This window comes from Alligator mississippiensis, chromosome 10 (assembly GCF_030867095.1).
Source record: "Alligator mississippiensis isolate rAllMis1 chromosome 10, rAllMis1, whole genome shotgun sequence".
In the NCBI taxonomy this organism is placed as follows: domain Eukaryota; kingdom Metazoa; phylum Chordata; order Crocodylia; family Alligatoridae; genus Alligator; species Alligator mississippiensis.
In genome coordinates, this window is record NC_081833.1 from 25,474,966 (window position 1) to 25,500,711 (window position 25,746).

Here is a 25,746-nt window from a genome sequence, read left to right on the forward strand (position 1 = left end):
GGTTTGGTTTTTTTGAGCGTCGAAAAGGGCTGGGGGAGGGGAAGTCTTTTCAGAACTTAATATGGTGAGCAAGTAGAATGAAAATGAACAAAAATAAGTAAAGGTCCCTTTCAAATGCATAACTGTTTAAAACATCGTCTCTGACCTTTATGCAGCAGAGGCTGCTCACAAAGGGGGTGTCTTGATGCAGCTAAAGTGATGTTAGCCTTTAAACATCTTAAAACTCAAAGTCAAAGAAGATGCGTGCAGTCTTTGCTATGCTGTGCATTTCAGGTGTTATGCTCTCAAATAGCGGCAATAGTTTTGTCTCAGTGCCAGAGAGTCTTCGGTAATGCACATTATATTGCTAGTATTAGAGGATTTTAGATGCTGTGCTATCACATACCAAAGAATGATGCTGTTGGACCTCAAGATTGGATAGCCATCCATGATGCAATGTGCAGTAGTCCTGAAGGGCTGGGCTTCCTGGATGCTACCTTGTAGCACATAGGTTGCAATGCAGCCCTGTAGCAGAGCCTCTAACAAAGGTGCATTGTTTTAGAAGAGAATTAAAATGATGTTTTTGTTCTCCAGTGCTACAATGTATAACAGTTATGCTGAGCTAAGTTCAGGGAACTTTGAAAATAAAACCAACCTAATAGAAGCACAACCATTACAACCAGCTGCCTTAAGAGTGTGCTTGCTTATGTTGAATATACTTCTCAGTTGTCCTCTCTTCCTGTTAGAATTGGGACTTTACAGGCCTGATTCCTTTATGTACAAATGTAGGAGTAGAATTATTACAACAGATATGATTGAGAGTCTCTGCCAGGACAACCGTGCACTTGGAATTACTGTTGGAATTTCAGGGCAGGGTGGAGAGGTAAATGTAGAACTGGGTAAAAGGCTCAGGTTTGGAACAAGTATTTCTCTGGGTTCAGCACCATAATATCTCAATGCCTAGAGAGCAGTGTGGTAGAATTCAAAATTCAAATCACTTTAAGAGCAAGGCTGTCATGGCATACCTGTGGTCATGCTATTTGCAGTCATGCTTTCAGAAGCACCAGATTTACTTCAAAGCTGTCATTAAATACATGTAGAAGAATTTTCCATTTATAATCAGAGTTTTGACTCTGAGCTGAACCAAAACACAATGACTCCCTTTTATGTCCCCAAGTTGGATTGGTTGGCTATGTGTTTTTATGCTTGCTCTGTTTTGTTTATAGGAGCTGAGGGAATGAAAGAGGACTTGGAAGAACTAACAGTAGAAGAGGAAGATGAGGAAGAAGAAAGTGTTGCAGGATGTACCCTGTTCATCAAAAACCTCAGTTTTGCCACCACTGAGGAAACACTGAGGGAGGTAAGTAGTGGGTGAGGCTAAGAAACTGGGTGTTGCATGTATCTAGCAAGCTAGTGCAGCTGGGCAGGAGTGTCTTGATCAGGGTCAAACGGTGAGTGGGTGATTCAGCCTAGATTAGAAGCAGAGATTTTGTCTGGCTACCAACCTGTCTGAAGTTCTTTTGCTTATGTGTTTTAAAGAAGTATTAATAGTGCTCTAGGTGATTTTCAGCTTTCATCTTAACTTTTACAAACACCGGTAGCAGGTGTAGTACTTTGCCACAAGTAAATTGGACACAGAAGTGTGAGGTAGCTTTGTTAAGATTACATACCAAGTTACGAGGGCCAAGAAAAGTAACCAGGGATTCTTATCCCTATGTTCTGGTCTAGCCACTGGACAACACTCTATTTTTCCTGTATTAGGACTAGCAGCCAGGCTGCCACAAGTACTTTATAATTCCTCACATACAGTCCTGCGAGGACTGATGTCTTGGGGATACTAATGAATTAATTGGCAATTGTTAAAAAATAGGTTTTTGTGTAAAGCCAGTGTCCTGGTAGAAAAACTCAGTATTCTATAGTAATGATTGCTGCAGCTTATTTTAGTGATAGTACAGTGTCTGGAATAACTAGTTTGTGACTTTTTTTCCTCTAAGTGCTATGAAAACTGAATATATGATTATATGTCTTCCTTGGTCAGTGTGTATGCCTGGAAGTGGAGAGAGCCAACTTCCTCTTTCAGTTGCTTTAAAAGGGGCATGTTAAAAATTTTATTTTGACCTTAATTGCAAAGAGAACTAAGGAATGTGCAAAACCTTTCACAGACATTTTCCAAAGTGGGAGCTGTGAAGAGCTGCACGATCTCAAAGAAGACAGACAAAGCAGGTACACTATGAATTGATGTGTGTAGTTCATCTGGGTAGCCAGTTGCATAACTGTTTGAAAGTTTAATGATTTGTTCAGAAATGTACATGCTGAAAAGACTGAACCACTTTACTGGACCTTTATGCCTGTAACAATACCCTAACCCTACTACAAATTGGTTGAAAACAGAAACCAAAATGTCCTTCCCCAAGTCTGCATTGCAACATATCTCCATCACTAGATATGCAAAGTGATTTAAGGCCTTCCTCCAAGATGGGGTTGGACGAGCCAGATTCTACAGGATCACATGCTAAATAGATTTGGTGCCTGTGCTGATCCACCCTGTTCTGAATGTATTTGAATATCAAAGAGAAGGAAAGAATATCATGGGAGGCAAGGGATGGAGCTGTCTTACAAAGGAAGTATTGACTAAATCAGCCAGGTCTCTCCCCAAGATATGAAATCAGGTTGGGCTCCACTTTGTAACAAACCACTTTTTGTATAAGGTCAACTGAAGTCTCCATGAAAGTGCACCCAGCTGTTCTTTATGCCAAGGTCATCTTTTGAAGAGTCTGAACAGACTAGGCTGGCACTTTTGGTGTTCTAGCCCTGTTTTTGTGTGTTATCTAAGGCGCATGCTGTGTGTGGATCTAGGACAGTCTCTGGTTTCACTCTAGTTTCCATGGCAGTCCCTTTCAGTCTTCAAAGAGTGGCTTCAGTAGCATAGTGCAGTCAAGCTTTGGAAACTTGCCATCATGTTTTCTGGTTTAGGGCCTTATTTATGAGCTCTTGAAATCACGATTCCATGAGTACATTTCTTGGAAGCTTTTAGCATGGCCTTGAGCATTACAAACTTCTGCTGGGTCAGGGAATAATTAAAGGGCTGTAGATCACATTAGCTGTTAATCATTTCTAGTGGAAGTTCCATCCTTCAGTACATAACCTAGGATTGAAAAGAGTGACCATACAGGAATTATGCAAGCATCTGCTAGTTTCGCATGTCTTTTGCAGAGCTCAAAGGCACTCTTGACACACACATGAAATGTAGAGCTCAAACCAATTGATAAAGTGAAATATGGCAGGTAATACTCTCTGGATTGTAAATAAATCTCAGTCCTTCTTTTCACAGCTGAGACATTTGTACCTCGGTTTGGAAAAGCCCTTGTATGTAATCACTGCTCTGGGCTCTGCAGCAGGAGTAGTTAACTACTTTAAGAGCACTGCATGTACTATAGCCTTGGTAGGGGCATTACAACAAGATAGCAAACAGGGTTGTGTTGACTAGTGAGACCATTGGAAAAGTCTATGCTTGGCAAGTGGGAATAGCATTACATCTGTAAAGGGCAGATGCTTTAGGTGCACCAATCATTGTGGGAAGGAAGGAAAGCATGAAGTTGAAGACTGTCCAATTGGAATTGCTGGCTCCCTTTAACAAATCAGTTATGCTCCTGATGTGTAATTCTCTAACTAGCTGCTGGTTTCTGTTCACCTATAATGGGAGGAGATCAGACACCATTGTGCTAGTATGCAGAGGCAGCTCTCAGCCCCAACGATTTTTCATCAAAAGAACGAGAGAGAATGTATTATTCCCACACAGGTCTCTTGCCACAGTGCCATATTCAGGACTCTCCTGACTTTAGGTCCAGTGTTTCTAACCACAAGATCTTCCTTCCTGGCTAGGTATCTATGTGGGTAGCAATTTTTTTAAGGTTCAGTTTACAATAGTTTAAAAAATAGTTTGTTTAGAGACTTTACTTCTTGATAGCCTAACCGAACTCTGAGGGCACATCCTGATGAGCGCGCACATGTGGTTTGTGGCACCACAAACTGCACGTGGTGCACTTGCACCCATTCACTGTACTGCAGATTTGCAGGGTGACACCAAAATTTGATACCAGGAGAATCCTGGCTTTAAAGAAAAAGACCCCCACTGCAAAAAGTGGTACATATTTAAGTCACATATTTAGAAAAATGTGGGTGAAACCTTATAATAGTTGACCCTAGACATGAATGGCTGTTGTTTTGGTAAGACCTGCATTTAATGTTTTGTTTAATGAGGTAGCTCAAAAACTATGCATGGATTTCCATCACACACTGTTGTAGCATGAATTCTTTTTTACATCCTGTTCTCGAGGATGAGGGTTTTTTTCCTGAAGCCTGAGAATATCACTTTCTTTTTTTAATTATCAGTGTTTGCTCTAATTTCCAGGAATGGTTTGGGTTTTCATTGTCTGCCATAACCTGTCCCAAGTGTGTCGTTTTTGTGCTGGCCACCATTAGATACTTCTCACCAAAGGCTCTGCAACTCTCATAGAACTAGTCTCTTTTTCTGGCAGGCACTTTACTTTCCATGGGCTTTGGATTTGTGGAGTACAAGAAACCAGAAAATGCTCAGAAAGCACTCAAGCAGCTCCAGGTAACAATGGATGACTTGAAGTTAAACCCCTTTCCACAGATGTGGTGGGGAAAGGGGTAAGCCATGAGGCAGAAAATCCAGCCAAGCCTTTTGGGGCTATATGCAAAATAAAATGACATTCAGATGGTAACATTGCTGGCATGGGCCTGCTCAAAGGAAGATCATGTTGCTGGTTGCATAGTTGGCACTGGCAAGGCGCCATTTAGGACAGCATGTCTGCTTTTCTAGTGCTGATCCAATAACTAGGTGGCTGAAAATCTGGAACCTTGCTGAGTAAACTCATGAAATTGTACAGTTCCCTTGCACACTCAGCATATGCCCAGGTCACAACAAATTATGGGATAAATACTGCTTAGCATTTGTAGCAGCATTAAGCCGCAGAGCTCAAAACTTTACAAAAGCAAATTTGGAGATTATTTGAAGGCTAGAAAGACCATCACCTCTAGCTGACCTCCAGTATGACAAAGGGCTTAGATATCCCTATGCACTCCTGTTGTAATCATTCCCTCTAGGAACCCCTGGGTATATTTCTGTGGTCTGTGTTATGCAGGAGTTAAAGTCAGATGATCAAAGTGATCTTTATCATTCTTAAGAACCCATGGATCTGTTTTGTGGATGGGGCGAGCAACTAGGGAACAGAAGCAGAGAGTAGACATATTAGACTGAAGTCAGGTAGAAGGCAGGGCAGGATGGTACTTTAAAGACTAATTTATTCAGAGAAGTATAAGTTTTCCTAGGTTACAGCCTATTTTGTCAGATGCTATGAGTGGACTATTCTGGGCTATAGCCTGTGAGTGCTTATTTCTTTCTGAATGAGTTAATCTTTAAGGTGACACCTTGTCCTGCCTTCTAGGAAACAGAAGGATGTAATTTCTCTAGTGCAGCAGTAGAACCCCAGTATTCTCATTTCAGAGCCCTGTGACATCATGTACACTTTAATCCAGCAAGCTCCCATGTTGATTTAGCCCAGAAGGCAAAGTGGCTTTTACCTTCAGAGTTTCATAGTAGGTAGGGTCAGAAGGGACCTGAGCAGATCATCAAGTCCGACCCCCTGCCATGGCAGGAAAGAGTACTGGGGTCAAACGACCCCGGCGAGGTGTGCATCCAGCTTCCTCTTAAAGACCCCCAGGCTAGGAGCCAGCACCACTTCTCTTGGAAGTTGGTTCCAGATCCTAGCCACCTTGAAGTAGTGCCTCCTGATATCTAGCCTAAATCTACCCTCTGCTAGCTTGTGACCATTATTTGTTGTCACTCCTGGGAGTGCTCAGGGGAACAGGGACTCCCCCAATGCCTGCTGGTACCCCCTGACTAGTTTGTAAACGGCCACTAGATCCCCCCTTAGCTTTCTCTTGTGGAGGCTGAACAGGCTCAGGTCCCTTAGCCTCTCCTCGTAGGGCCTGCCCTGCTGCCCCCTAATCATGCGGGTGGCCCTCCTCTGGACCATCTCCATGCTGTCCATATCCCTCCTGAAGTGCGGCGCCCAGAACTGGACGCAGCACTCCAACTGTGGCCTGACCAGTATCACATAGAGGGCCAGGATCACCTCTTTGGACCTTTGAGATGCATCTGTGCATGCATGACAAGGCGTGGTTGGCCTTCCTGACTGCTTCCCCACACCGTCTGCCCATGTTCATTTTGGCATCAATAATGACTCCAAGATCCTTTTCTGCCTCCTCACTGACAAGAATGGAGTTCCCCAGCCTGTAGGTCTGCTGCTGGTTCTTCATCCCCAGGTGCAGTACCTTGCACTTGTCAGTGTTGAAACCCATCCTGTTCTCATCCGCCCACCCCTGTAACCTGTCTAGGTCCAATTGCAGCCTATTCCTCCCTTCTAGTATGCTCACTTCTCCCCACAACTTAGTGTCGTCTGTGAATTTGAACAGGGTGCTTTTTACCCCTCGTCCAAGTCGCTGATGAAGATGTTAAACAGTGCAGGCCCCAAGGACCGAGCCCTGGGGGACCCCACTGCCCACATCCCCCCAGGTCGAAAATGACCTGTCCACCACCACTCTCTGGGTGCGGCCCTCCAGCCAACTAGTGACCCATTTGACTGTGTAGGTGTTGACGCCACAGTCCCCTATTTTTTTAATGAGAATGGGATGAGAGACAGTATCGAAGGCCTTCCTAAAGTCCAGAAAGACTACGTCCACTGCTACACCTGCATCTAAGGATTTTGTGACCTGGTCATAGAAGGCCACCAGGTTGGTCTGACAGGACCTGCCTCTAATGAACCCATGTTGGTTGCCCTTAAGCATAATCTCCCCTGCTGGCCCCTCACGGACATGTGCCAGGATAACACTCTCAAAAAGCTTCCCAAGGACCGAGGTAAGACTGACTGGCCTATAGTTTCCTGGGTCTTCCTTTCTCCCTTTTTTTGAAAATGGGAACCACACTGGCCCTTTTCCGATCCTCTGGCACCTCGCCAGAGCACCATGACTGTTCGTAAAGCCGTGCCGGGGTCCTGCAATGACCTCTGCTAATTCCCTCAGTGCTCTGGGGTGGAGATCATCAGGACCTGCTGATTTAAATATGTTCAGTCCCTCCAGAAGTTCCCTGACTAGGTCCTCACTGACCCTAGGCCTGGGTGCGCCTCCCCTGGGTCCTACCAGGGATCCTGGTGGGGGTGGTGACCCCGGTCCCTGCTCAGAAAAATGGAGGCAAAGAAATTGTTAAATTTCAGCGGCTAGTTTCTCAGGCTCCTACAGTCAAAAACTAAAAGCTCCCCTACTTGTATTGTCTACAGTCAGCAAATGAGATTTTTATTCAGTCTACACCCAGTAGAAAATGAATGCCTGTTGGGGTAGGAACTGTCTCTGAAAGATTTCACAATAGAAAAGATGAAGGGTAAGAATAGAAATAGTGGCACAAAGAAATGAATTACTTTTCCAGGGTCATGCAGTGCTAGAGTTTTGTGTCTTGACTTCTCATTCATTGCTCTAGACATTACACCAACCTGGCTCCCATCTGTATTATGTACCATTATCCAGTTTTGGCTAGTGGATAGCAAAGAGGTTTATGGGGGGAATATGGAAAGGAATAGTACTTGCATAGGAAGGAGAATTAAGTTGTGTAAATCATTTTCCTATATTCTGAATGTCCATGTTTTTACTTTGTAACTTATGATTTTAGGGTTGCATGGTGGACGGCCATCAGCTGGAAGTGAAAATCTCTGAGAGGGCCATCAAGTAAGACTCTGATTATAGTCCTGCTTCTCTAGCTGACAGTGAGCCTTTGAGCAACAGTGACCACATTTCATTGCCAACTAGTCTTTTTAATGACTTCACTGTGTGAAGAATGTGGTGGCTGCTGGGAGTAGTTCAGGTTGTGAAGAGTGCCAGTCTTAAATACATATTTAGGTGACACACTGGAATCATCCTAATTTACTGAGTAAATGTTTTGGGGGTTTTTTTTGCACTCTTTCAAATGATTATGTGGGAGTCATCAAAAATAGCAGTAGTGTTACTCAAGTACATAGCCTAATAAAAGGAATTGTCACCTAAAATTTGATTTATTCCAAGTAGAAAATAAAAAGAAGCTCTGAGTTTTAGGAGAAGGTTAAGCACCACTAAGTGAATAACAGATTAACACTGATGAAGTCATTTAATTGAGAGAAACTGGCCAAAAGATAAACTAGATTAGAGAATTGAATAGGGGCTCCCAAAGTATAACTAATGATTTTTACCCTAAGCTTTTAAAGAAAAGGATCTCTTTCCACTGTTACACTGGTCTCCAGGCAGGCGATATTTTTCTGTGCATTGTCATTGGTGTTGAGGTGATCTTTGGGCTATGTGGGACTTTGCTTCAGAGCACATTCATATCTCTGCTTGCTTATGACTTTTGTGGAGGCACTGTAGCACTCCTCACGTCAGGGGCTGAAGGGTTACCATCTGATTCCCAGCTCTTGCTGGCTTGGCAACCATGCCTAGCAGTGGAATCAAGTGATTTCATACAGTAGCGTGAAATGTTCATGCTATTTACAGCTGATCAAAGAGAACAGAAGTGAACTTAATGTAACTGAAGCAGTGGTATCAGCTCTGCTTCAGTTACGTTAATGCAGCCGACGTTGCAGATTTGTCATGGGTCCCAGATTTGAGTGGTTCACGATGGGGAACATCCCATGAGGAGGGACCTACTTAAATCATGGGGAGACAAGGGGTTTTCACAGCCCGCTTGCAGCAGGCAGAGCTGATTTCGCGGGCTCTTTACAGTGGCCTTGCCCCTCCTGCTGATTGGCAGAGAGGTCTTTGGGAGAGGGGAGGAGGGATGAGGGGACAGCCTCCACCTTGATTGGTGGTTGCCCTTCGTGCCACCCTGCCCCTTAGCTCTGATTGGCCGAAAGGCCCCAGCAGGGGGAGGAGGAATGAGGGGATGGCCACTATCTTGCCTGCTGCCCTTTGTGCCTTCCTGCCAGCCAGCACCTTCCCCTCCCAGCAGCACGAAACTCTGGCTCTCACTGGGGAACTAGCATTTGATTCTTTATTAAGTTGGAGGGGGGTATTTTTGTTGATTTTGCAAATTTCACAGACAATCTTGGATTTTATGGTCTTTGTGAAATCTGCAAAGCCATGAATTAAGTAGGTCCCGACCCGTAAGTTCTAAAATCTTGTAGTTCCAACTTATTGGGGAAATAAGACACTTAAAAGTAATCACTGTTCAATTATGGCAGAATCAAAACAATGTTAATGGATTCTCCTGTGCGTAAAAGCCTTTTCCTTGACTTATTTTAGTTTCAGTTTAGGTAGCAGGGTCAGATTTTTCGTTAGTTCCATTAAAGTTGAAAAGTTTGGAATCAGAAAAGTAGGAGAGGATGATATCTGTTAAAAGAACTTGAAGGACCTGGGGTTAGATTTGTTGAAGGTATTTAGATGCCTATCTGCATCCTTAGGTTCTGAATACCTGTGAAAATCTGGTCTGTCATGACCAAAAATAACCTGACAATTCAATAAGTACAGTAAATATCTCTTTGTTTTAAAAAAATCAGTTTTAAATGCAGAGTATCTATTTTCATAAATTTACTTTTCCCCCTTATATATTTATCATGTTTACAGTATTTTATCACTTTTTTGGCATGAATTTAACACCACCTATGCATATTTTAATTTTATTCCAATTTCCATTCACTTTGCACTTGACATAAACCCTGATAAATAAGAAGTGTTAATCGGAGTTTTCCAATTTACTACAAAATTAAAAAGTAAGAATCTTAAATAATTGCATGTTGAGGTATGAAACTGCTTAACTAAATACGTTTGAGTTTAGTATACGAAAAAACAGATTTGATACGACAGCTGCATTTGATACAAGAGCTGCAGTTACCCCCAATATGAAAGAACTTTTTCTTTGGAAAATAGCTAAAAAGTACAAATGCTGGACAAGATTTGAATCTGTGTGTAAATAAGAGTTTTTTTTAAAACCTGCTGATGGAAATCATGATTAAAATCAGTGATTTAAATCAATCCACTCTGCTGTCTAGTCTGTGAGACTTCTGGAGATGCAAATAAGCATTCATTGAACATGTCAATCAGGAAACTAGACAACAGAAAGTCTACATTCTTAACCTAGAAGGAACTGAAAAGAGAGAAGTCTATGTTGTGTTGATCTGTAGAGAGTAACTTTCTCATTTCTCTTTTGATTTACTAGGTCTACTGTGACTTCGTCCCGTAAAAAACAAATACTCAAGAAGCAAAAGAGCTCCAAGATCTTAGTCCGAAATATCCCATTCCAGGCTACAGTGAGGGAAGTCAGAGAGCTTTTCAGGTAGGTAAACTACCTCCATCTTATCTACAGAGAGGGAAGTTATTCACTGGGGCTTGCTTTGATGGCTTTTAGCAGGTGACTTTGATATCTGAGCACTAGTGTTGTGGGATTGTTGGGTAACTGAGTCTAGCCTTGCATTTATCCTTGTCTGGAACGTGTATACCAACTCTTCAAGACATGGTGTACCTTGGTGAGCAGAGGCACCAGGACAGCAAGCAGGGAAAAAATGTAATTGTTTTGCATATGTCTGACCAGATTCACACTTTGTCCTGTGCATATGGCAATACATGTGATACCTCAAACCCTTGATTTATTTTTAAGAACCTTTTCTCATCATATGTGTGTTGCTGAGTGTCTGAAGTACTTTGTTTGGTGTAAGGGTATTGCTCAATGATTGGTATGCATGAGAGAAGTAAGAATTTAAGCTTCTGTGTGAGACTCCTGTTGTAGTTCTTTCCCATAAGAGTGCTGTCATTAGTCAGTGGCGTCTTTCAGTACAGAGCCACCTAGGATAACACAGGGAGGAAAACTAGGAATGCTCAAAAATGTTGGGAGCCTCCCTTTTTGTTGGGTGGAGGAAGAGGGTATATGAGAGAGAGAGATTAAGTATTGCTTTAAAAAAAACTAGCTGTCTTCACTGACTTCCCATCCTCAGTTGTGCAGCCATTCAGGTACATTCTGGATTTTTAAGCACTGATTCACAAATGCATGTGAAACTTTGCATAATTGAAAAATGAAACCTATTCCCTACCCCCAAGTAGTTAATATGATTTTTTTGTGGCAATGGCACTAGAGAGAGCCTGATCCAATGGGCTGGAAGGCTGGAGAACTGGGTTCTATTGCTTGTTCTGTTGCTGACCTGTTCTGTGACTTTGGACAAATTAGGGAACCAAGTATTACAGAGTGTAACTTCACGCAGTTAATGGTTGTGAAGGGTATGGGAGTGCGGTCTCTTAGTATCCAGTGAGTTTGGTTTGAGTGTATTTAAGCTGAACAATGGGGGAAACTATGTAAATCTCCCAATTGGATCATAGATAGACACAGGAGGGACACCTGCCCACTAACTGTTAGTGCAGACTTAGTGAAGGAGCACTTGGAGGGGCTGGATATGTTCAAATCAGTGGGCCCAAATGAATTTCATTAAAGGGTGCTGGAGAAATTGGCCAGTGTCAGAGCACAGCCACTGGCACAGCTGTTCGAGCACTCATGGTGCTCTGGTCAGGTCTCAGAGGACAGAAAAAGGGTCAGTGTGGTCCCTGTTTTCAAGAAAGGGAGGAGGGAGGAACCGGAAAACTATAGACCCGTTGTTCTCACCTCTATCCTTGGGAAAATTCTGGAAAAAATAATTAAGGATCACATTTGTGGGAGCCCAGCAGGGGAAATAATGCTGAAAGGAAATCAGCATGGATTCACTGCTGGTACATCCTGCCTGACTAACCTTGTTTCTTTTTATGACCAGGTTACAAAATGCTTAGATGCAGAAGTCAAGGTAGATGTCATCTACCTAGACTTTAAGAAGGCCTTCGATACGGTATCTCATTCTGGTCTCGTAAATAAACTGACAGGCTGTGACGTAGATGATTACACAGTCAGGTGGTCGGCAAATTGGCTTAGGGGTCACACCCAGAGAGTGGTGGTGGATGGGTCGATATCAGCCTGGAAAGATGTGGGCAGTGGAGTCCTGCAAGGCTCGGTCCTTGGACCAGTGCTATTCAATGTCTTCATCAGTGACTTGGACGAGGGCATAGAAAGCAAGTTCTCAAGTTACCAAATTATGGGGCAAAGTTAATACAGCAGAGGTTAGGGAACAGGTGCAGGTGGATCTGGACAGGTTGGAAAAATGGGCAGAATGCAATAAGATGCAGTTCAACAAAGACAAGTGCAACGTGCTGCACCTGGGCAAAAAGAACCACCAACACTTACAGGCTGGGGGGTAACCTTCTTGACAGCACAGCAGCAGAAAGGGATCTTGAAGTTATAGTTGACTCCAAGATGAACATGAGTCGATCAACAAGGCTGACCACACGTTATCATGCATTAGCAGATGCATGACAAACAGGTCCAGGGAGGTGATGCTTCCCCACTTTGCAGCACTGGTCAGGCCACAGCTGGAGTACTGCGTCCTGTTTTGGGTGCCACACTTCAAGAGGAAGGCGGAGAATCTTGAGAGGGTTCAGAGGAGTCCACTCGTATGGTCAGAGGCCTGCAGGCAAGGCCCTACGAGGAGAGACTGAAGGACCTAGATCTCTTGAGCTTTTGCAAGAGAAGGCTGAGAGGTGATCTTGTGACTGCCTATAAATTCATCAGGGGAGGGCAGCAGGGAATAGATCTTTAATTACTAGGGCACCCCCTGGAGTAACTAGGAACAGTGGCCACAATTTGAGGGAGAGCAGAGTTAGGTTGGACATTAGAAAGAACTTCGTCACAATAAGGGTTGCCAGAATCTGGAATGGGCTTCTAAGGGAGGTGGTGCTCTCCCCTACCCTGGGGATCTTCAAGAGGAGACTGGACAAACACCTAGCTGGGGTCATCTGACCCCAATGCTCTTTCCTGCCCAGGGCAGAGGGTTGGACTCGATGACCTACCAAGGTCCCTTCCGACCGTAACACATATGAATGTGCGTAATAGTGAGCTCTAAGGACTGACTCTCACAAGGTGGAAGCCTACTTGCTTAAACTAGTCAAAGCCATGTACTGAAAAATGCAGAGGGCAACCCCACAGTGACACCCCCTCCCCCCCACTCCATCTCCTTTGGAGTGGAGAAAATGGCCCTAGATATCTCTCTTCCTGAATTCTCTTGAATATTTTAATAGCGTGAAATGTTATACAAGGGTCAATCAGAGATAAGTACAATTTGAGGTCCCCAGTGCTTGTCAGGGTTTTCTCCTGCAAGTTATCTGGTTTAGTTGTACATTGTGATGCTGTTCAGAAATTGGTTTCTTGTGCTTAATTGGAACCAGGATGCAGTAGCTCTGTGTCAGAGGTATGTTTATGACCGTTAGTTGCATTGTCTGCACCACTAGAAGACACTGCTGCTATAGCGATGAGCTTCTATACGCTGGAATAGAGAGGGAACGTCTGGCAAGAGAACTTGTTTATTCAAGGGAACTTTTATCTTGGAGGCTTGTACTTTGACACTACAATGATAGGTCTTCTAGAAATAGACTGAACTCTACATTTGGACTTCAAGACTATTAGGATCACTTGGAATGAGGAATTTTAACCATGTGGCATCATTTCTACCCAAAACTTGACTCTTCCTGCCAAGTATGGGGCCAGCAAACTTGACGAGCTGAATTGCCAGCACTCTGCTGATATCCTCAATGATACCAGCCAACAAACCAAATAATTAACAGAGCCAGGTTGGCTTTCCGTTCTATAATAAATTCAGGGACAGGAGAAATCTGTACTTGTCCAAAAGATAAAAGATCAGTACAGAGAGATGTTATTGTTTTATGTTACCAAAAGGGCGTTGAAAAACAATGCATGGTTGAGAAGGTGGGGGTGAGGAGGCTGTTTTGATAATGCCTTAAGAAACACAGGGCTCTAGACCCATATTACCAAAAGCATTTTACCAACAACGCGTAGTAATCAGGAAGCAACGTTGCATCGGAATGTCAGTTTCACTTAGTTACACCATAGGTTTATCCTCAAAGCAGAAACCACCAGTGTAAAAACAAAACCAAGCAATATAAAATGGAGCTGTCTTAATAGCATCCCTCTGTGTTTTCAGAAGGGCTAAACATTTGCATGCATCAAACATTACTAAATGCCACACATGCTGATATTTGTTTAAAATTTCAAGCCTTTGCTCTGATGCTGTAGATTTAGATCCTTCTGTGACTAAGAATCTTCTTAGTTTAAAACCATCCTTTGGAACTGGAGGTAGCTCACTTGGCAGGACTGCAGGGGGCACTCTTGTCCTTTATTTCCTTAGGAGGCAAAGCAGAAAACTAACTGATGCTCCCAAACAATGCCACTGCAGCGCAATGGTAGTTCTGCCTGTGGAGGTTAAAGGCTTTGTGGGACAAGTCTCTTCTCTATTGTTTCACATGTTCAAAAACCACTTTTAAGCCACCCAGTGGATGCTGTCTCTTAACCTGCTTCCTTTATGCCACTTTTGAATTGTCTGGGCAGGCTATGAAATGTAGAGGATTAAAAATCCTTTTTACCCTATACAAATGTTTCCACTTTTCAAGCTTTGTCAAGGGAACTCCTCTCCCTTTTAAATCTACCTAAGAATAAGTGTTAGCAATGCTCACACTTACCTGTTTGAAATGGAGCCAATAGTGGTTAACTTTTCTACATTAAAAAAAAATGGAAGCTTCTAAATGAGACACTTGAAGGCTACAGCTTTAGAAACTCTTACCCTATTCACCTTTCCTCTTTAATATTACTGTTTATCTGGGGATCAGTCATCAGAACTCTTAGTCTAAGGAAAGACTAAAGATTCTTGTTTAGGAAGCCATACCAGTAGTCTAAGATGGGTACCAAAGGGCTACCTTGTGCCTGTGCTGTTCCCCTGGTCTAGCTGATTCAAACTAACATTGCAGGCCAAGGGTTATGCACCAAGTGTTAGTAGGGGTGGATTTTAGAATACTTTGAAACGGACAGATGATGAGAAACACATTTAGAAAAGCTGTGGTAAGAATTTAAATTAGCATGGCTTTTCTCATACCTGTAGTTTGCAGAAGATTTAGGGTATGTGCTTGTTTCTTTTGATTTCAGATTTTTGGGTTCAGGGCTTTAATACATGGGGCAGCTTGGAAGGGAATAGTCGTTATATGCATTTGGCCTAGCACAGTTCAACACCTCTGAAGTCCTTGGCCCACCAAGTCTGTCAGGAATGTCACACTAAGAAATTTACCTCACTTCCTGACCTCCACCACACGTGAGCTGGAGGAACCATCACTAACAATGAAGAGAGTTTTTAGTTTCTGAGGCTACCAGTTAATCAACTAAACAGTTCAGAACTCTGCTTCCAGTATCTGAGTGGCTTACACTTAAGAATTTCAACCTCACATATAAAACATCTATTTTAAAATGAAGCCTTGAGCACGCACTGCTCCAGAATATTGTACTGCTAATGGTGATGGCTTTTGTGATGTGGGCATCTGGGGATTTTGGTGGAGACCGATCAATCTCATTTTACTTATTTGCCATAAATACAAGCTCTATCTGATTAGCAAAGCCTACATGTAGATGTTAAGATGTTCCCCTCAGTGGATCATTTCCTTTACTGGCTTTCTCCGCTTTCATTTCTACATGGGGAGCAACAGAGAACGGATCATCCTGACCCAGTTCTCTTTCACAAGATCAGGAAGTAGGGAAAACCAAAAAAAAATCAAATCTGGTGAACACTGTCAGTTCTTTGCTGCTCTATTAGAATGCTCTTGGGCCAAGATTTTCAAAAGTGACCAGTGATTTTTGGGAAGTTATATTTTATACCTGTGATTTTCAAACAGCAGGTTGTCAGGAATTTGTGAATTTTAGGTACCTTTAAAATGTGTCATGTTGGGTCCATGTAATTTTCAGTCACATTAATAGGCCCTTCTAGATGATTTGTTTTCTAACCAACTTTGAGAACATTAAAAATGGAGGCACCATTATCCACAGACTTTCATCACAGATCATGAGATTTTCATTTTTTATTAAAATAGGAAAAACTTAGATTTAGGGGTAAAATCCCTTTCAACTTCTTCCTGATCAATCAGCACTTTGGGAGTTGTATATATGATAGATAACCTACATAAAAACATGCCTTTGCATGGAAAGCATGTCATCAAAGAAGAGGAACACTTGTAAAAGCATTCACAAAGTATATAACAGGGTTGATTTGGCTTCCTTGTAGTTACTTTACAAAATATATGGTACTGGAAAATTGTAGTTGAATGAATTCTATATAGAATTCCAGCAAGTTCCCAAGACTAGTTAAAACACAAAACTGCTTCCATCTAATAAAAGGTAGAACCAGAGATGATTCTGGCATTAAGTTTTGGGAATATATATATTTGGGATTTGGGAACTCACACCAACACTCACCAACTCATCCTGCTCTTCCTAAATTTAGAACTAACCATCACGCCCTCATGTTTCTGCGTAAGCAGAAGAAGAAAACAATACTACCCTCTATCCCTAATTATTTGTTTGCCATTAGGTCTGTAAAAAATTCAAGGCTTGTTGTTGTATTATCAAGATATGTAGCTATCTGTGCAGATCTTTTACAATTAATCAGTCTTGAATTAAAATCCTTCCTGTAGGACTTGAATTCATACAAATTTTGTAAATCTCTCAAGTTACAGAATTGATATGAACCAAAGTAAATGCCTACCTTTAATTGGAATAAGGGAACAGCTTCTAAAGAAATAAATCTGCAAATGATATTGGAACAATGTGTAAGGTTCCTAGGATATATTTAGTCCTCTGTTATCAAATTCTTGTATAAATCTAACTTTGCATCTTAGAAAAACCTGATGGGATTAAAGATTGGCATTTGGTTTGGGGGCAGATGTTATATGCCACAAATAGATGTTCTATCCTTCATTTCAACCATTTGCCTTGCTTCTTGTTTTACCTTTTTTTAAAATATAATACTTGATACTCTTGGAAAAAGAAAATTCCCAAAGCTAGGAACCAGGTATGATTCTAATGCTGTCACTAGGGACAGGGTTTGGGAATTGAATGTCTTCTACAAGAGCAGGTGAGGAGGCGGACATAAGTAATGGATAGAGTGAATAAAGTAGGCAGATATTTTTAAGAAAGTCATTATAAAGTTAATCCTACAAAATAATGCCTTGCACTTGTTCAAAATGGAGATGGACCATTATACTAAAGTGCAGTTACCAGATTAGGTTCTTCATTTTCCATTATGAAGGAATACAGTGGCATAATGAAGTCTAGTGCAAGACTCCTGACTGTTCACACCTTTTTCTTTGAAAAGGAGGCTACATGACTGGAGAAAAATGTCCCTTCCTCAAAATATCTTCCTTCTGTCAAACTTGTAGATATGTTTGATAACTGGAGGCAGTAGAAACCAAGTAGTTTGTGACCTCTACCAGTGCCAGAGTTGGTGGCATTTAATTGGGACATTCAGCTAAGGTAAATAACACTAAAATTGGCTAAGTAATTGAGCACTTGAACACCAATTACTACAGTTTTAAAAGTGGAAATGGTATAATTTTATTTCCAAATTAATTGCTAACATTTTTAGCTGTTTTAAAACCTGGATAAATCCTCCAGATAATATCTTGCTGCTATTAAGAAGTTTTGAAACATGCATTCCAAGAATTCTCCAAATAACATCTGGAAACAGTCTAGGCCTACATTTGTGCATTCATTGAATTATTGCTATTAATGCTAATATAAAGCCTTCTATTTATTATGCAATTTATTAATCCCATAAAACTGAACCAAAACAAATCGACACAGATGATGTATGTTGAGCATATTATGCAGAAAAAAAATGCTGGATATGTGAAGCATGGATGTACTAAAATACAGAACTAGTGGAAGGACATAACACAGATCATCAACTCTGAATTAGAAAGGGTGGAAAAAGTCACCACCACTTATTCAGCAGTAGATTCATCTCCAAATTATACCAATGGACTGGACTGCATCTCTGCGTTCATTTAGGATATTAACATGAAGTAGTTTTTTGTCAAAGATACGGTGTATATGGCACTGAAATTCCATAATCTTGTTGGTACAAAGTCGGATTAACGAATTCTTTATTACAACAGCATACAGATAAGAGGCAAGGGTGTGATCCAGCAGGCAGGGGTGGCAATATAGGACACTAGAGACATAGTTTAATTTCTTGTCCTGACACAGTGTGTATGGTTTGGGCCAATCACTTTGTGTCTCTGTTTCAATTTCCTCATCTGTAAAATGGGAACTGTCCTACTGTACAGAGGTGCTTGTGAAATCCTCAGATCCTACAGTAATAAAGGGAGGTCAGAAAGATGAATATGAATGAGAAGAAATAGCACAAGAAGATACAATAACGGTGCAATGACCAAACTATATAATTGGTTTGTAGCAAGATCTTTATTTGTGTGAACATGCAAAAGCACTCTTTTTTTTCTCATGTTGAACAATAGGAATAACTGAAGGGCCCAAATATTAGCCTATTCTTGCCTTTTCTTCCTAGCTTTTTCTCTATGTTATGTTTTGTTTTTTCAGTGAAGAGTGTATTTTAAGAAAAAACCTCCAGAAATAATACAGTCTGAGAGTAAGCAATCCTGCCTTTTCTTTCTAAAAGAGGATGCTATTTCTCCTGATGCTGCAAGCAATAGAATTCTCTCTTGCTTTTTTTGTTAGCGCTGTCGCATCATGTTGTTCAGATCAAGGAAGGAAAATAGTGGTTTGAGAATGCAACAGATTTGCCTCTTGGATTTTCCAAAGAGGTCCATGTACTAAACGCTTGTCTGAATAATGGCCTCTTATGAGGCAGATAATGCTCCCATCCAGGTGTCATTGGTGGATTTTCTATAATGATTGCAGCACACAAGCTGGCTGAAATGACCTTCTGGTTCTAGAATGGGAAGGATGCTTGGGTATTGTGAACATGAGTTTATCTGAGTGCTGTGCATATGCTATACTGTCTTCCACTAAATTTACTGTGTAACTGGTTTCAGGAGGACTATGTAGATAGAAAACCTAAACTATAATGCATCTGAGATGCATACTATGGTGCATGTAGGTGGTATAATGTTTTTATGGCACAGATGGATTATGTGTCTATAGTCTTTTTATACAGCTATGATAGCTTTTCTGTGTTGCTCAATCATTAGTGAAACCTCTCTGTGCTGCAAGCCCTGATTTCAAAGGTGGCACCCCAACACAAAGTGCAGATGCAGCGCTTGGGCATTAAAATAAGCACTTACAAGTCAAATTAAGGCCAGATCCTTTCACTCATTTTTTTGTCAGCTGAGGCTTTAGCATTTAATGTTTAATTTAGGATAAAATCCTGTTAAGATTCTATGTTTTAACAACTGGGCTCCTTGCCCTCATCTAGACACCGTCCCAGCTATGATCAAGTCTGTGGTTCCATGAGTTTCAGAATCTGGCTTACAAATGTAGAATTGTGCTCTGAACTTCAAGTTATCATTTTATTTGAGAAACTATGATGGAAAGAACTTTTAAAAACAGTTGCATTGTGAGATGCATTTTTATCAATGCCTCCTAGAAGCTGTCTATGCATTTGTCTCAACCTCCTTTGTCTTGCCCAACTGAGAGCCTCTGCCCTGTTGGTGTCTTTCCAACTCTTCAAGACTGTAAACGAAGGGGGAGTTTCTCTGCTTGGCTGCACTTCCTGCTCCTTCCCCATGAAATGGTGCATATCTACCCTGCCTTCTTCCTTCCTGGAGGTGTAAGCCTCCTGCTAGCAGCATGAATGGCAGAATTTCACAACAGGGTGGGGAAGGCATTCATTAATAGGGGCAAACCATTGGGTTGTGGCAGTCTCACCTGTTGTACTATTGTATGGCCTTTGTGCCTTTTCTGGTCTTTCCTCTTGGTTTTCTTTTATCCCCATATTTTTCCCCTGATGGGAGCAATCAAAGACTAAGGGCAGGTTTTAGCCTCTGCTCTTAGAGCCAGTATACACCGTAATTGCAGCCCTGCCAAGTCTTGTTCTATACCACAGAAAGTTGAAGTGCTATGTTTAGACTTCATCATACATCCAAGGCTTTGCATAGACCATTAAGCCCTGCTTATTCTGTTTTATATAATTGTACAGCACCTGGCACACAAGTGCATCAATTCATGAGTGGAGCCTGTATGGGCTATTACAGTGTTGCAATGAAAAAATGTTGTATCCCATGCCAGTGCAAAGTTTGCACTGTCAGTTTTAGTCTCTCCTACTTCACCTGCTCCAGCTGCATACTTAAAATAAGATTAAAGCAGCTGATTTACAAGACATTACACATGCTGGCTTCAAAATGCCAGGTACCCCAGATCAGCATGTGTGAAAATGGTCATTCGCTATATACAGGTGTTTTTATGGATAGCAAATAGCAGATGTGCATTGGTGATGCTACTGTGTAGGTCCAAATGAAAATGCAGGGGTTGTGCGTTTTTTGTTTTTGTTTCTGTTACTACATGGAAAAGCTCCTGTGGCTTTTATGAATTTTATTTTCTTCTGTAAGTCTATTCTTGTGGTGCTAGAAACCCAAACATACAGCAGCATTAAACTTTTACATGAAAACCAAGAATTAAAGCTGACCGTTGTAGTTTCACTTTGCAAGATGAGCCATCTAGGAAAAAATTAAACAGGCTTTTCAGTGCACTTTTTGCATTTTCAATTAAATAAAAAGGTGTTTAACATAGATAAGAACATTTTTACCTCTGTTGCACTTTAAGCAACACTGTCAAGATTATCTTCCCCAGAACATAGGGGAAATTCTCTGCATCCCTTTCTAAGGTATGAATGTAACTGCAATATACTGGGTTTTCAACTGAATTCCAAGCCAGCAGCCTTCTTCCTTGTTCCCCTACACCCTTGTTGCCGAGGCATTTCTAGCTGCCTGTTCTTATTCAGTTTGATCATCTAATGCAAACTAAGGGAATTTGTAGGCTTCTTATTCTGAGATATTTTTTTTTTTTTCCAATGTGGCTCTCTCACTGAGGCACTAAGCTGAACCTAGTGGTGGGGCTTAATTAGTTTTATGCACCAGTTTCTCACTGCTTATCAATGCAGGGGTGTTTCTGTTTTTTGTTTGAAATGCCATGTTTAAATGTTACCCTCTGGCAATTTTTTTTTCCCTGCACCTGTGTATGTTCTGATTGGTGACTAAGACTTGGGGAAGCTTTTTCTTTTAATTCTCAATAGGAAGCAAGTAGCTGAGTGGCTGCTAACCTTGTCCAGCATCTCCTCTGGCTACCTATTCAGTGCTATTAATATTACATGGTCTTGTTCTTTTGCCTGAGCTGGTAAACAGAAAATTTTGTCCTACAGTAAACACTAAGTGCATGTGCTTCTGACATACTCATTTGATTAGCTTTAGTTTGGCCTTAGGATTTCTAGAAACTGCCATAACAGGAATCATACTTATCTAACATCTCAACTCGATCATCTCAAATTTTGTTCCCCAAATTGCAATCAGGATTTAAACAACAAAACACACCTTTCCAATTTTTTTTTATATTTAGGCCTTTTTAAGTGATTTTTAGTCTCAACAGTGGAACTTTTCATAATATAGGGTCAACTTTTACCATCTTTTCCACTAGTGTGTGGTGTGTTTTTTTTCAGTCTCTGTCACTTCATAGGAATGTCCTAACACAGGCACCTTCTGTTAAAGAGGAGGGGGGGCAATTATTTTGGCTGGAGGGAGGGCCACTTAATGAGTTTTAGTGAGGTGTTGAGGGCCACAAGAGTAGCCCCACCCTTTGACAGGTGTCCTGCCCCATGATCACCATCTTGGGATGGGTGTCTCGCCCCCTAAACCCTGCCGTTTGTCTCTCCCCTTGTCCCTGGCTGTATTTCTTTTGGGAGTAGTGGGTATGGGGGGGTTGGGGTGGAGTTTGTGCGAAGTTGTGGCTGTGCGTGGGAGGGTAGAGTATGTTGCGGGCTGTGTGTATATGCGGGGAGGTTGTGGGGGTGGGAAGTGGGGGAGGGTGGGAGGTTGTGAAGGGGGGGCACAGCCCCTGGTGTCGGCAGCAGCAGCAGGCAGGGGCCTTTGGGGTGTTCGTGGCCCACGCGTGCGCTGCAGCTCCAGTCAGTTCCACGAGCTGCATGTGGCGACAAGGAGTGCAGCCAGGTCAGCCCACCTCTATCACATGGGACTCATCGCAGGTCACATGCAGTTCACAGCACTCGTTCGCCAGCGGAGGGGAGCCCTGCGCAATGGTGCGGGCTGCCTTCCCCACTCCTTGCTGCCACATGCAGCTCATGGGACCCCGCCGGAACGGGGGGAAGCCCCACCACCTGCTTCCTGGCAGAGTCCTGTGAGCTGCACATGGTGGCAGGGAAGGCAGCTGGTTACATCGCACAGGGCTTCCCCCCAGTGGCATGCATGGACCCAGAGCTGCATGTGACCTGTGAGGAGCCCCACAAGGTAGAGGTGGGTCAACCTGGCTGTGGTCCTTGCTGCCACATGCAGCTCACAGAACTGGCTGAAGCCATGCACCACCGGGCAGCAGCGCCTGCGCAGGCTATGAACACACCGAGGGCCTGCCACCTGCTGCTGCTGCCATTGGCAGGGGCTATGCACCGTGACAGGGTGGGTGGGGGGTTCTCCTCACAAATGCCACACACCCAACACTGTCTCCACCCAAACTTTGCACTCCCACTGCCCCCCTGTGTGCAGCCCCTGGGCTCCGCACTTGCCTGCAACCCCAGCTTTGCACTCCCACCTAGCTGCAGTTTCCCCTACCTGCTACTGCCTCCCTACCTGATGACTGGAGCAAGCACTGCAGCAGGGATGCAGGAGGAGTTGGGGAGCTGAGTAGGTCCCACAGTGGCTGCAGCAGTGGCCCCACTCAGAAGTTGTGGATCTTGGCTAGGCCAGGGCCCTCCTGTGCACGAGGGTGGGAGCGAGGCACATAGTCTGGGCGGAGTATAGTTAATTGGCTGGCACCCGTGGGCTGGATGATATTGCCTGGTGAACTGAATGCAGCCCACGGGTCATATTTGCCCACCCCTGTCTTAAAGAACAAAACACTTTCAGGTGCTGACATTTGTCAAACCCTTCCCATAAAATATTTTTTTCCAGACCCAATGCTGAAGCAGTGTTTGCTCTGCATGTGATCCAGTGGAATTTAACATTTTCTTGAGTGACTTGCATGCGTCTTGCCTTTAGAGCTTATAGAAAGGCACAGTCTTGTCATAAACCACATGTAGTTAGTGTTCTTTCCCTGAAGAAACGTATCTTTCTGTTGAATGAATGCTCAACTTTTTTGTTCTTGCCTCCTAGAAGGGAGTGGTTTTTAATAGGAATGCAATTACCAAAAGGCTAAGAAGAGTGTTTGAAACATTGTTGAATGATAGGATCTTCAACTATTGTTATGATGATCTTGTTGTGAGGACGTTGGGAAGTAGTTGAATTGCTGCCTGGCCCTCTGCCCAAAAAGACGTAAGAAAGTCTTGATGAAAGATGGTGATCCAGGTGGAATTTCAGCCCATCCTGACATCATAAGCCCAAAGAATGAACAATGATAAAAGCCAGTTTGCCTCCAGCTCTGGCGGAGTTCTGCCAGTGGTGCTGAGATTGTGGGTAACCTCAATAGACTGAAAGTTTAGCCTCCTTATGAACCAACTGAAGCTGGCAAGGTCTGCTTCCATCTAGGGAACATCTGGAAGAGGTGCTGCTTAGGCTAACTGTGTGGTTGCCTCTTTAAGATGGCCATCTGCATTTCAGATGGCCACTTGCCAACTCTGTCCCTTTCCAAAGTAACTGCTTCAGGGAGGACAGATTAAAGGGGATGGAAATTTAGCTTGGGTTTTAGGAAGAACTTTCTTGTTGTGAGTGAGGGTGGGTAAGCATTGGAACAAGCTATGCAGCAGAGTTCTGGCATGTCCATCCTTAGCAGTTTTAAAGAGCAGGTTAGACAAATATTTGTCTAGGATGGTTTTAGACAAAGATGATCCGCCTTGAGCAGGGGGTCAGATTAGACCTCCTCAGATTCCTTCCAGCCCTACTATTCTATGATTTTATGCAAAAGGTATGTAGCAGGTAATGCCTACCATAAAGCTAATGGTCATGCTCACTGGAAAAGGAGAGAGGCTTGGCAGATATAGCACTGGACAGGGACTCAGGAGACCTGAGTCCCAATCATGCCTCTGTTAGTGGCCTGCTTCATAACCTGGAAAAAATCACTAGCTGTTCCCTGCTTTTCCCATTGTGTAGTGGGCATAAAGCCCTCCTTTTGTAGGGTATTTTATGTACTAATTTAAAGCACAAAGGAAGAGATGAGCATTTTATTATAAAAGTTTTTCTCAGCATTGTTTAAGGCAGCTGCACTCTCATGCTGCAGTGGCCACTGTTCAGTCAAGTGGCCTTATCCATGGGAGCTCTGGGAGAACCCTGCTACCCTTGACGCACAGTATTATCTAAATCACCTTGGTTCAAGGACCTATCTTGGCTTTTGCCCAGTTCCTTCATTAAAGTGTTTTGGTTATGCAGTCTTTTCTGCTTGCTGTTTGTAGGTGATATGATGGTGGTGGTGGTTGTTATTACTGTTATAATTATCTGGGTAGAATAAATGGTTTCCCTCTTCTGTTTGTTTGGTCTTAACTGTGGCAGCTTCTACAATGCTTCTAGCACTTGTTCCTGGGGATTCCTTGGGAACCTACCTGAGATCCAGTATTTAGGCAGTAGGGAGAGGTCAACCAGGAGTCTTCTGCTTTTGATAGCCCTGGGTACTGGTCAAAGAACCTGCCTGCACTGGGCCCAGCTGCTGCCAGCATGGGCATGTCTCTTCCAGCACTCTGTTTTGCAAACCAGTTGCTTGCAGGGAGCCACACACATCTGTGGAACTGCTTCCATGCAGTATTGCCACTGTTTCCACCTTAAATCCACATATATGTGTCCTGCTCTGTTTGTGCCACAATGGCACACCAGCAGCAAATGGGTTAAAAAAAAAAAAAGTGTGGGTGAGGGGTGGAAGCAAGGTATTTCAGATGCTCATTATTCACTGCCAACTTTCCCCAAAATCGTATTAATTTCACGCTGTCACGCAGGACTGCGCTGTCTTTCTCGTCAGTGCTGGGGAGGGTGGGTGGAGGAGGGAAGATGGGAAAGAGCGTGCTCTCACTTCAGCATTGCTGGTATTTGGAAAGATCATTGGTAGCCTCTCTCTGCTACAACACCGGCCCAGCGCCAGCACGTGCGGGCTGCCTGAGTTCTGGGGCGGGAGCTGGATCTAGGAAACGGGAGAGGTGCTTCTCCACATGATGGCTCCTGATGATCATTTTCCACCCCGCTGCTTGTGCAAAAGCCCCATGAAATTAGGTCTGTTGTAGCAGGCAAGTTTACCCTACAAACTGACGATGGTGTAGGGGGGAGGGAAGAAGGCAGTCGGCTGCCCTACCTGTGGGGAAAGAGGAAGCTCTCAGGTTTAGTAAAAGTCCCTTTTTACGTGCGTCTGCAGTCTACAAGGAATGGTTCTGGCAATGGAAGTGGGCAGGTTTGCAGTTGGGGTTGGTCTGTAAATTGCTCTCACTTTAAAAATCTTCCCCTGGACTTGTCCCCTGTTTAACTGTCCCCTCATGCTCTCTGCCACTGCTGGTTCAAGAGCCTTTTCCTCTGCACTGGCATCCACCCAGAATGGCCTTTCTGCATCTCTGCTTTGCTGACTCGTGACCTCCCCTCCATGCATACTGCCTTGTCATGTTTTGGTACCTTTTCACTGTCCTATGAGGTAGGCAGCAGCTGTTGTACAGCAGGAGA

At 43.0% G+C, this 25,746-nt stretch overlaps 1 protein-coding gene across 2 annotated transcripts in view; it reads left to right on the forward strand.

Annotated features, from left to right (window-relative positions):
- The window catches only part of RBM19 (RNA binding motif protein 19), a 121,420-nt gene that overhangs the window by 25,583 nt on the left and 70,091 nt on the right, over window positions 1-25,746 (forward strand). For both annotated transcript variants that reach the window (XM_019493747.2, XM_006265820.4), the window contains exons 17-21: window positions 1,206-1,339; window positions 2,142-2,202; window positions 4,518-4,597; window positions 7,727-7,782; window positions 10,238-10,354. In XM_019493747.2, coding sequence (XP_019349292.2) covers window positions 1,206-1,339; window positions 2,142-2,202; window positions 4,518-4,597; window positions 7,727-7,782; window positions 10,238-10,354 — 448 coding nt within the window. The remainder of the gene's footprint in view (window positions 1-1,205; window positions 1,340-2,141; window positions 2,203-4,517; window positions 4,598-7,726; window positions 7,783-10,237; window positions 10,355-25,746) is intronic.